The 12268-nt window shown below is 39.3% G+C and overlaps 2 protein-coding genes across 2 annotated transcripts; one reads left to right on the top strand and one right to left on the bottom strand.

Annotated features, from left to right (window-relative positions):
- The first annotated feature begins 4521 nt into the window (after nucleotides 1–4521).
- Nucleotides 4522–6135, top strand: LOC101309616 (pentatricopeptide repeat-containing protein At5g08305-like). The gene has a single exon (XM_004293036.1). The coding sequence runs from the start codon at nucleotides 4522–4524 to the stop codon at nucleotides 6133–6135; it is 1614 nt and encodes a 537-aa protein (XP_004293084.1).
- Nucleotides 6136–6411: 276 nt separating this feature from the next.
- LOC101290924 lies at nucleotides 6412–11584 on the bottom strand. Its single transcript, XM_004291576.1, has 8 exons — nucleotides 11156–11584; nucleotides 10231–10360; nucleotides 9977–10101; nucleotides 9555–9693; nucleotides 8688–8802; nucleotides 7452–7515; nucleotides 7074–7358; nucleotides 6412–6947 (listed from the first exon to the last, which is right to left on the bottom strand). The coding sequence occupies exons 1-8, from the start codon at nucleotides 11297–11299 to the stop codon at nucleotides 6942–6944; spliced, it is 1008 nt and encodes a 335-aa protein (XP_004291624.1). The 5' UTR covers nucleotides 11300–11584; the 3' UTR covers nucleotides 6412–6941.
- Nucleotides 11585–12268: the final 684 nt, after the last annotated feature.

Below are 12268 nucleotides of genomic sequence, written 5' to 3'. Positions count from 1 at the left end.
TCTTCTATGAGTTGTAAGAAGAAGGAAAAAGAAAAAGAAGAGAAGAGGGATCCAGTTTTGAATCGAAGCGGTTGCTGTTGTTTCTTCTCTCCTATTGCAGGTTTTTGTGAATTTGAAAAGGTTGAAAATCTTAATTGATTCAATTCATATTGACCATGGCAGCAATTTGATGAGCAGGTGATGTTAAATTTAAGGTTGGAAATTTTGAAGAAAATAGTTGAATTTTAGCGATTAGAAGGTTTAGTCTAATGGGTCGGTATGGTTTTGGCATGCTCTTTTACAGTTTTACTACTACATGTTGGCTGCTGGAGTTACACATGAATCAAGCTTGTGTATGTTTGAATAATGTGAGATTGGGTAAGGCAGGATATGAATCAATCCAGTTCATGGGTTTTGAGGTGGACAATTGTATGTGGACAATGATTGTGTCCATGATGCACGTCCCTTGTTTGATGAATATCCACATAGATTGTGCTTCAAAAATGTCATGCTGAATTGATATGTTAAAAAGGATGAATTATGTAATTCTGTTGGTATGTTTATGGAGATGACTAGTGAAATAAGGCTAATGCAGTGACATTTTCTTGCGTTTTGTATATTGTGCCTCAGAAGCCAATTATCAGTGTTAGCACTCAACTTCACGGGTTAGTTGTTGCTTATCGTTTGCAGCTCTGTGTTTTCCTGAAGGCACTCAACTTCACGGGTTAATTGTTGCTTATGATTTGCAGCTCTGTATTTTCCTGAAGGCACTCAACTTCACGGTTTAGTTGTCGCTTATGGTTTGGAGCTCTGTGTATTCCTAAAGGCCCGAGTGAAATCATAAAAAAATAAGGTGCAAACAGAAGCTTTCCGGTGCCAGGAGCACAATTCAAATCCAGATTGAGCTGTGTGTTGCAGGATGCCATCTCATGTTGATGACTGGAAAGGATGCTTGGGTGTATACTCGGTGAATTGAAGTCCCATGTTACCCTTGGTTGTGTTCATTAAGTCAGAGTTACAACATGGGTGTGTTTGGGCCCATGTATACATAACCACTCAAGTGTTTCCAGCTCATTGAAAATTTGCTCTTTAGTTGAATTATGCACTATCCATGAAAGGTCCAGACTTTTGTTAGCATGTATGCGTGAGTGGCTTGGGGGATCTTAGATGTTACTATTTCTTGGCCTACTGCTAATTGATCTATGCTAATATTTCTAAAAGGAAAAGGAGATTGAGAAAAGCCGTGCTAGCATTTGGCATATATTTGAAACTGTATTGTGGCTCTGCATGGGTTGTGTGTATAGTGGTTGCTGTGCAAACTACAAAGCATGGTGTTTAGATATTGGTGGCTGCAAATTAAGTTCAGACTCGTGGGAAATTCATGCATGAAAGGTAGAGGAAATATATTCATATATAATTTTGCTTCAGCCAATGATATATAATTTTGCTTCAGCCAATGATCCTGCCACTGGAATTATTGGAAGTAATATATACGAGAGACGTGACAGAAAGAAAGGAGAGCAGCAGCAACGTGAAATAGTACTTCCGGTTTGGGGGTTATAAACATGCCAGATATATATTTGGGAGAGGATGATTTTAAGCAGATGAAACAGTATATAGAGGACTGCAAGGTACCTCTGATCAAGATTCGCTGCTCACTCCGCCAAAGAATCAGATACATTTGTCCTTTCCGTTCACCAAGAATCTACAGGTTGTACACTGACTTACCTTCTTGCATTTATTGTGCTTCTTCAATCTAGTGATGCACATGAAGGACTTGTATCCAGCTTCGCTAATGAGCCAGAGTATACTAATGAACTGATTAGAATTGTTCGGTCAGAAGAATCAGTTTCGAACACATGCAATGCTTGCCTTGGGAGCTCAATTAACCGCATTTTCTTGCAGCACAGGGATGTGTATGATACTGAACTGAAATTCCATGAAGGAATATATTACTCAACTTCTGACGTGTTTGTTGAAATTTTGAAAGACAGCCATGAAATATCTTTTACGGTTAACAAAAGTACTGTTTGATTTGGTGGAGGCTCTTCCACAAGGCAATGTTAAAACTATTCAAGGTGCTGAAAATTAATGACATCTGGAATACCAAAACTTCAGCGGGGAGAAATTTTGAAGACAGCAAATTATGTTTATATGTGACTGGTCAATAAAGAAACAACTCAAACAAGTGGCCTGGTTCAGGGGTCCCCTGGTTCAGTTACAAAAGAAACTTATTTCTTGGATGTTGGGGAAAGAGGTTGATGTATGGGATGTTCATGAAGGAGTCTCGATGATAAAGAGATTTCTATGTTACAAAAGGTACTTCTTGTTCTTGATAATGTCAATCATTCAGACCAGTTAGATTTTTGGCTGGACAATGAGACTGTTTTTGTTTTGGAAGTATAATTATCATTACAAGTGGAGTGCTGAGAAAACCTGAAGAACTGAATTGAGGTCCAGGGACTAAATAATAAAGCTCTTTTCAGCATTTTGCCAAAATGCCTCTAAAGTGATTACTCTGAATAAAGCTACTGTACTGTAATTCATGTAACCATGTTTTGAATTATGCTAAAGGTATTCTTCTGGCTCCTAAAGTCTTGGATCAATTTTACATAGAAGAGGTCGAAGTTGTCCGAGCTGAGGGGATAAAGATGCATCCAAACTGTGGCAGTGTTGGACCAAAGTCTGTTAGCATTTCACTGATTGCTGTGTCTTGTGGTTTGTGGATTCAGGTTAGTATTATTATACTCTTTAAGTTTTCACTTCATTGTGTATCTGCATGATTAAGATGTACAATTTTAGATTGTTGTTTATCAAACAGCAAGTATGCAGATTCATGATAGTAAGTTGCTGACATATGATATAAATTTTGGTACGACATTCTGCATGCTCATACCATATATATATATATGCATGCTTATATTGAATATGGTATGATGACTATGATCGATCAAGCATGGTTACGGTGCAGCTTATACCATAAAGATAGTTCATGTGATTTTGGTTGCTACAATGTGATCTTGGAATTGATTGTGTTGTTCTATGGTTCTTTACAGCAAATTTGACTGAGATTGTTGTGTTGTCGGTTTTATCATATAAAGATTTCTGCCACTCAAGTGATTATGTTCAGCTTGGTTTCCAACCAACAAGCCATTGAGGCAATAGTTGGGGATACTGCTGAGATTTGTTCCCTTGTGTGTTTATGTTAATACAATTGTTGCCGCTTTCATGTGATTTTTGCCCAGCATGAGGTTTCAATAAATAACATTGTTGGCTTGTAAGGAAAGATTAGACACATGCTTCTGTGATAGTGATTGTAGGTTGCCATTTCCTGAATCGCAAGTTTTTCATCTTGCAAGGATCTCCTCTGACCATTGTCCTCTTCTGATCAATCTTTTTACTCAGGTACCTCAGTTTAGAACTAAACGACCTTTTCAATTCATGCTATGTGGGTGCACCATGATACTTACAATCAATGTGTTTTTGTGACCCGAGTAAAGAGATTTTTTGTTTCTGAGACCTGAGTTCATTTTGGTTCTCAAGCTTGTCACATTTAACTCTTTTTTTTTTTGGTCTGAATTGTCACATTTAACTCAAGATGTAATTCTCGGGTCGAGGCTCATGTTGTCATTGAGAATTCCAATATATTCCAATTTGTCTGAGATGGGGGATGGTGATTAACTTCTCTATTAGATGAGTTAGTAAAAGCTATCTGCTGTATAACTTCTTCCATGGAAAAAATTTGATTGACATACACTTAAAAGCCAATAAGAACTTAGTTTTCATTGACACGAGTCTTAAACTTGAACCTAGATTTCACCTTGATTTAGATGTGCTCAGCTAAGAACCGGCCATTCTATTGAGTTTACTTATATGCAAACCTTTATTGTCTGGGCTGTTGTAGTGGGATTATTGATCTCCCCCCGTTCAAGTAGGCTTACTTGCTGTCTATGTAAAAGCTGAATATGAGCATCTCTAATGTAGAATTTCTGCAGATCATGCTAGAAAGAGATACAAAATTACAAAGTGTGGGTTTGGTTTTATTACATTTGCTTATATGCTGGTTTCAAATATTGGTTGCATAAAGCCATGGAGTGCAACCACTATTTGTTTTGGTCTGGTTGTAGGTTAACTAGTTGTACAAGCAAAGAGCCTTTATCTTGAAGTGATGAAGTCTCTTCATTGTATTAGTATGTTGGCTTGTGTTCTGGAAAAGTGGAAATTCCTGCAAATCATCAAAAAATCAAAAATGCAAAGTGCAAACTTATGAGCCCCATTGGTCACAAACTTGTCCTGAACTACTCGGAATCGGGACCCGACCCAATACCGAGTTCAACATCGGAATCAGGATAGGTCGAATCCCGTACCGTCCCATACCAATCCCAGGCCTAAGTTTGTGTGTTCGAAAAATTCATTTTGTTGATACTATTACTATGGCATCGTCTTAAATAAGTGCTTCCCATATCGATTATATAGTGTCTTAGACAGTGGCCTTGAGCCACTTCTCCGATCAGACACACTCGGACGCTGTTTATTCCTGAAATGTTGAATGCATCATTTCCCACCAAAAATCCCACTATCATCCAAACCATAATCACCAACCTTCATGAAAATTGCAAAACAATGTCTGACCTCAAGCAAATCCATGCTCTGCTCCTCACTTCCGGCCTCTCCCAACAACAATCCTCCGCTTCCCAAATCATCAATTTCTCAGCCCTTTCCGATTCGGGTAACATAGACTACTCGTACCGGGTCCTAACCCAACTCCCCACCCCTACAGTTTTTGACTGGAACGCTGTCATCAGAGGCTACTCCAAGAGCCGAAACCCCAACCGTTCGATTTCCGTCTTCATCAGAATGCTGCGTCATGGGGCCTCACCGGACTACTTAACGTACCCTTTTCTTGCCAAAGCCTCGGCGCGTTTGTTGAAGCGTGAGCTTGGTGTTGCAGTGCATGGCCACATTGTCAAAGCAGGGTTTGAGTCGGATAGGTTTATAAGTAACTCATTGATTCACATGTATGCTACTTGTAGAGATGTATTGTATGCACGCAAGGTGTTTGATGAAATTGCTGCGAAGAATTCGGTGTCTTGGAATTCAATGCTGGATGGATATGCAAAGTGTGGGGATGTGGTTTCGGCGAGGGAAGTGTTTGAGATGATGCCGGAGCGTGACGTTGTGTCTTGGAGCTCTTTGATTGATGGGTACGTTAAGGATGGGGAGTATGGGGAGGCTTTGAGAGTGTTTGAGAGAATGCGGGTTATGGGGCCGAAAGCGAATGAGGTGACTATGGTGAGTGTTATGTGCGCTTGCGCGCATCTCGGTGCGCTTGAGCAAGGGAGGACAATGTGTCGTTATATGATGGAGAACAATTTGCCATTAACTCTGGTGTTGCAAACAGCGCTTGTCGACATGTATGCAAAGTGCGGGGCGATAGACGAGGCTTTAAGTGTTTTTCGCGGGGTTTCGTTGAAGCAGTCGGATGTGTTGATTTGGAATGCAATGATAGGAGGACTTGCAACTCATGGATTAGTCCGACAGTCGCTTGAATTGTTTAGGGAGATGCAAATGATTGGGATTGTCCCGGATGAGATCACGTACTTGTGCTTGTTGAGTGCTTGTGCTCATGGGGGGTTAGTCAAAGAAGCTTGGCATTTCTTTGAATGTATTGGTAAACATGGTATGGCACCCAGGTCTGAGCACTATGCTTGCATGGTGGATGTATTAGCACGCAGGGGCCAAGTAGAAGAGGCATACCAATTTATATGTCGAATGCCTAGTGATCCAACTCCTTCCATGCTTGGTGCTCTGCTTAATGGGTGCACGAACCATGGAAAGTTAGGTCTTGCAGAGAATGTTGGGAGGAGGCTTATCGAGATACAGCCAAATCACGATGGTAGATATGTTGGCTTGTCAAATGTTTATGCTGTTTCCAAGCGCTGGGATGATGCAAGAAGTCTAAGACAAGCCATGGAAAGAAGAGGGGTGAAGAAGACCCCTGGGTTCAGCCTTGTGGAGATATTTGGAAGCCTTAACAAATTTATAGCCCACGATAAATCATGCCCTGATTCAGAAGAAATTTATGGGATGCTGAATGTTATCCTAAATGAAATTAGATCTGAAAGTGATTCCAGAGATCAAGAATACTTTCTTTAAGCCGTGGAAGATTTGTGACATTCATCACCTTCGCAAGGAGCTCAGTGAAATGTGACGCTCAACAGAACACAGGACTGTTCACATTTGGGAACTTTAGGAACAATTCAGAATCAAAGAATATCGTTCAGTATCTTTTTGTGAACTGTCCACCAATGGCCATGAAAGCTTCAATGCGTAAAACAGAATAGGCACTACAAGATCATGGAACATAATACAAGATTGCCACCCATCCGAAAAAGGTAGCATCAAGCGCTGACATCAATACCCTGTTAGTACATTAATTCATTGCACATTTACACAAGTATTTCAATCAAGCTTTTACTAGGACACTTACATAGCACACATGCGTGTTAGACTTTACTCAGACTCAGATTGTGTGCTGATAGTTGCACACCACAAATACCAAACGTATGGACGGTATGGTTGCAATTTGGACTAACTGGAATTTAGACTTCCCATTCAAAGCACGCCCAAATAAGAAACCATGTACTGTCAGTACTGATGAGCTGAAAGAAGTTTGTACAATTACAAGGTTACAACAGAAACAAATTGCCATGATAAATCAAGCCTATGCAATGAATTGAACTGATTGTAACACAAAGCAGTATAGATTCTTGCAACTATCTACCAAGGGAAGAAAAAAATGTCAAGACTGAGCTGTAAGAATCTGGCACAACATCTCAAACTGATGAAATCATTACCGCAAAGTAATATCATCAATAACAGTCCCCTCCACCGATTCCATTTTTCTTGGGCTTTGGGTTGCCAACTGACAAACCAGTAACAGCAGCAAAATCTCCTTCTACTCATGCCTGCAAACATAATGTTGACAATGATATAATACACCAAACCACTACCGAACTACATTTATATGTATTATCGTAACAAATTTTCTAACAGCACAAACAGTAGTTAAAAAAATAGACAAATGCTCAAACCTGCTGCTTTTTCTTTTTTGGCCTCCTCTTTCTACGTGGTTTATGAGCATCAGAGTTGGAGCTCAGATTACTACTTGGAGTTGCCCCTGAACTTGAGGAACCCCTAGCTTTAAAAGAAGTTCCACTTCTGCCACTTGATGAATTGCAGGATGTAGACACTTCAGCACGTTTTGATGAACTTTTGCTTGATGAAGGACCGAATCTCGATTGAGCACGTGTTGAACTTGAGCGATAATTACTTGATGGTCCAGGGGGAGGCATCAAAGCTCTAGCTGAAATCTGTCTCTATTTAACCAAATTCAAGCAAGGAAAAGTTATAATTAATAACAAATCACATACACTTCAATACAAGAGTGGCATAATCAGTAGAAAGAAAACCTGATTTCTCTCATCACTGGACATGCCAGATGCTGCTTTCCCAGAGGCACTGGAAGCCTGTTCCCTGCAAAACAGATGACAACAATTTAAGATCGTATAATGCAACCTGGGTCAAAGTTCAACACTAGATTTGTACTTTGCCCTTTCAGTCTGAGAGTACTATTTGTACTCTAGCTCGAAGACATAAGAAAAGAAACCCTTGAATTAGTAATAAATCCCTACAAAATTTTCTCTTAAACATAAGTTTGCTATGATGAAAGTAGTTAACCATCTGGACCTGTCCCTATGTGGCACATACCCGGTTCTGTCATCCCAGTTAGTTTTCCATGTAAATTACTGATGTGGCAACAACCGATGCCTATGTGCCATCTCCCTACGATTCCAGGGTCTGCACATTTTTTTAACTAAACAAACTAAACCAATAAACTAAGATTTAAAAAAGAATATATTGAAAGCCAATCCAAATTGGTTCCTTGACAGCCTCCCAATCAACCACCACCACCACCAGTGTCACATTCCTCAATGTCACCTTCCAAGCCATCAACACTGTCCCTACCCTCACGATCTCTTCTTCCATCGAGATTGCAGTATTAACTTGAAGAACCTATACCCAGCTACACCAGACTGATTCATGGGAAAAACGATTATGATATGGTAAAAGACCCGCGGAAGGGCCGGGCCTTACTTAAAGACCTTAAAAGTTTTGGCTATGTAACGACCACAGTGATTATTAACAACAGTTTAATACTCAATGGGATGGGTGGCTGTTTAGGAACCATGACAGTGCTGGGATGCAATATTAATCTTCTTTCTTCATAATTTCAAATCTTTAGTTAAGGAAAGCATGAAAGAATAAAATACGGGAAAATACACATGTGGTACTGCATAGGGACCAGGTGTCGCCACATCAGCAGAGTGGACAAAAACAATAACTAAGATGATTGAATCAGGTTATGTACCACTAGAACTAGCGGGATGGTAAGATGCAACACATGTCATGGTTCCAAAAGAGATTCTTTCACTTAGCCCCATAAGAAATATGCTAACTACAATGTGATTGTTATCTTGTAATTCATTAATCATCTCACTAAATTACACTTTAATGCGACTAACTCTTACAAATCAAAGAGGATCGATTAAATGCAATCTTATGATAAAGCATCACCCTTCCAATAAAAAAATAATGAAATGAAAAAGTTCTCAAGTATGAAGATCTCCTATTAGTTATGAAAATACCTTGTACTCTTATCTGTCCATTCGTCATCTGCATTTGCTTCATCACTTGAGCTTCCACTTAGGAAGAAATCATCTTCACTAAGATCCAAAAGCCCGTCGTCCTCACTCCCTGTTTCTGTAGGGTAGATTAAGAGAAAGAGTTTAAGAAATATATTTTGATAATAAGAAACGACATAACCACTGGTATGCTGACAATTTCAAAGTGCTTCAACATAGTAGATGACACAAACAAGTAAAGACAGAAGCATCATCTATCTTTTAGCAGAAATGAGGAAATAAGTAAAGATCTGAATGATGTTTGTTCGATAGGTTTGGCCCTCATGTTAATGCTACTGTCTATCTAAAGATTCTCCGCTAAGAAATAATCCTATATGTTCTTGTTGAGTGGTATCCTAATAAAGTTTAACAGAAGGGTGCAGCACGTTAGCCTGTCGCCCTCTTATTTTATTGACACAAACAACATAGTCTAAGAAAGATATATCAAAGCATGACAGCAGATAGTTATACTCGTTGTCTGAACTGATACAATATTAACTCAAACAAGCATATGCTGCCAGTAACAGAAACCAAGAATATGCTGCCAGTAAAAGCATGACAGCAGATAGTTATACTCGTTGTCTGAACAGATACAATATTAACTCAAACAAGCATATGCTGCCAGTAACAGAAACCAAGAACACACAAGTGCAAGCACATACTCATATTGCCTCTTCATCTAGACTATTAGTAGGAAACCAAAGATCATTCATCTACTTCATACTGCAGTGTTGGATCACGATTGGAATACACCGATAGGGAAATAACTTTAATCTCAACTTGTTGAGAGAAATACTTGCTATTGGAGTAAAGCATAAAAAGAAAGAGTACCTTCCAAATCCTTGCCACTAGCAGCTGCAGCAATTAAATTGGCCTTAATCTGCTTACGCAGCCTATTTCTCCTATCAACAACCTCTGAATCGTCACCTCCAGTAAACAAAGCAACATATTTCTCGGTCTTGGGAAAGAACTGATGGTCAAAACATATCATGAACTTTTAGCTTGACGTTATTAAGAACTTGTAATCATTTCAAGAAACAATTCAAAGCCTGGATGATTTAAAGTAAAAATGCATTCATGTTTTGCCAGTAAGGCCCACATTCGACTGAAAGTTTAGATCTCAAATTTAGTAAAATGCTTTTAGATATTCACTAATAATAGATAGTGGTGCCAAATTACATCCACAAAAGTACCATGTGCAAGAAAAATAAACACGTAAAGCCAGATAGATCAAGCATCACTGTGTAGCTTACCCTAACATATTCAAGATCTTCTTTCAATTTGGAAAGTTGCACAGAATTTTCTGCATCTTGCGCCTGAGCAGCAGTACGTTGAAGTCTCTCCAAGCGTCTTATTCTTCTCTCTATCTTTCTTCTCTCTGGAAAAGGCGCATGTTGGTTAAAAATTTGAGGTATAACATACCCCAGTAATGCAATTTCTCCTCAAACCATGCAAAAAGTCGTGTATAAATCATGGTGGTAAATAAACCAATTCAGAAAATTCATACCAAAGAACTTTATCTTTCGGTCTCGCAAAAATATTTTACGTTCCACCGCAAGCCGGGTATGAATATCTTGCTGTTTCTTGAGTCCTTCTAACTTCTTCTCCTGAACCTCCCTAACTTCAGGCGGTAGATTCTGCAAATAATGTTCATGTGAGGCAATATTTAACAACTCCCCAATAGCATTTGGAGCTGTTGGTGGGCTAAATGTTTACAGTAATATTATGGACAGGATATTACATTAGTCAGAGTGTGAAATCACAACTGTATCAATCTGTAACAATTAATGTCATTATACACAATGAGGTCAGACAGCCAGAATGTCAGATGGAACACCCAGTTGAAGCTGTATCAGGTCAGACGACCTCTAACAGGAGAGGAACAGAGATAATGGAGTTCTTGTCTCAAAGTATTTACTTTCTCGGAATTTCTGTGTGCATCAAAATACTCAAAATTTCACAACTCCATGAGCCTCCTCACAAGTACTCTCCCTTTTTTGCAAGTGTATTATGTATCTCGAAACTGGTTGCTATCAAGGTCTTTTGATAATTTATTCACTGTGATTATGTATCTCCACTTTCTTTATAAGAAAAATGATCCGACAGTAACATTCAAGTCCAAATAGTTCCTTCCCGGCTCATGCTTTCATGGACAGTCAAGTGATGGACAAAATTTAAAAATCCTTAAGCTTTCCAACACTTTCGGAGCAAACAAACCGAACCGTACAGTTCAGATTGCAGCATACGAGTTCCTCTCAATAACATAACCAACCAGAACCAATAGTATTATATGCACTGAAACACAAAAGGCTGGCACAGAACTCAAGTTCACAAACCATTAAAACAACACCAACTTAAGCAAAACCTAATGGAAGTTTTAGATAATCGAAATAGGTGAATATTGAACAAAGAGGGAGAGAGAGAGGGAGCACCTTACGGAGCATGCGCTCGACGGAGCGAATCTGATTCTTGAGGGAGGCGGACTTGGGCTTCTTCTCGACGCCCAATCCCCCCGTGCGGGAGCGGCGGCCGGCAGCAGTTTTCACCCTCCGCTTTACATAGCCGCCATGAGCCATGGCGTTGCTTTTCTTCTCTAAAAGACAGACACCGATTTTCAAGAGCTAATTGGTTTCGTTAGTAACTACGGATGTGGGATACAGTGTGTGAGGTTCCATAGTAACTTTTGTAGGGTAACTGAATCAAGTTCAATCGATGGTAGAAAACCAACAGTTGAAAACAGGAACGGACGTGTTTTTTTTTTTTTTCCGATTAGGAGCATCGACGTGTATGTTGCCCCGCTTAAAAATTGACGGTTTGTTCTAGGGATGGCGATAATCTCCGGTGGGTAGGGTATCTACGGGTATTCGACTCTAGTGGGAAAGATATACGGGTAACGGGGATGGAGATCTACAGTATTTGGATTCTTAAATCGGGTACGGGGCGGATATGGTATTTTGATATTCGTCCTCATCCTCACCTATTAAGGATAAAAACATTATTATATATAATTATATAATTTATTATTATATATATATTTATATATAATTTATAAATAAATATTTATGTAAAAAAATTTGTGATTCTCTTAATAAACATTTAATGGACCTTCCTTTTTATTATATATTTTTATTGGGCCAATGATAAAAAGGTACAGTTAGATGTAATAAATGATAACACAGTTAATAAATATTCATTGATGATAAAACAGTACCTCTATTTAAATCTCTTAAAGCGTTGCCCATGAAAATAAAAAAAATTACGATCTATGCCACTGTTCTCTTAAAGCGTTGCCTCTAAGAATGAAAATAACTACGAATTATGCCACTGACGCCGTTACCCCATCCACGCCGTTACCCCCATATCTGAGTCCCCCACCTCTGATTTTCGTTTCAAAAATCATTTCACTTTCCCTCAAAACTATCGAAACCGCTCCTCTCTCAATCTCGCTGAAAACCCTAATTCTCTGTGTCTCCGGCGAATCCGTCGTACTCCCCAGTAACTGTCGACACGAGGCTCATCTTCGGCTCGAGGGCGGCGTCGAGAAC

This window comes from Fragaria vesca, linkage group LG2 (genome assembly GCF_000184155.1).
Source record: "Fragaria vesca subsp. vesca linkage group LG2, FraVesHawaii_1.0, whole genome shotgun sequence".
NCBI lineage: Eukaryota > Viridiplantae > Streptophyta > Magnoliopsida > Rosales > Rosaceae > Fragaria > Fragaria vesca.
This window is presented reverse-complemented; position numbering and strand designations above follow the sequence as displayed.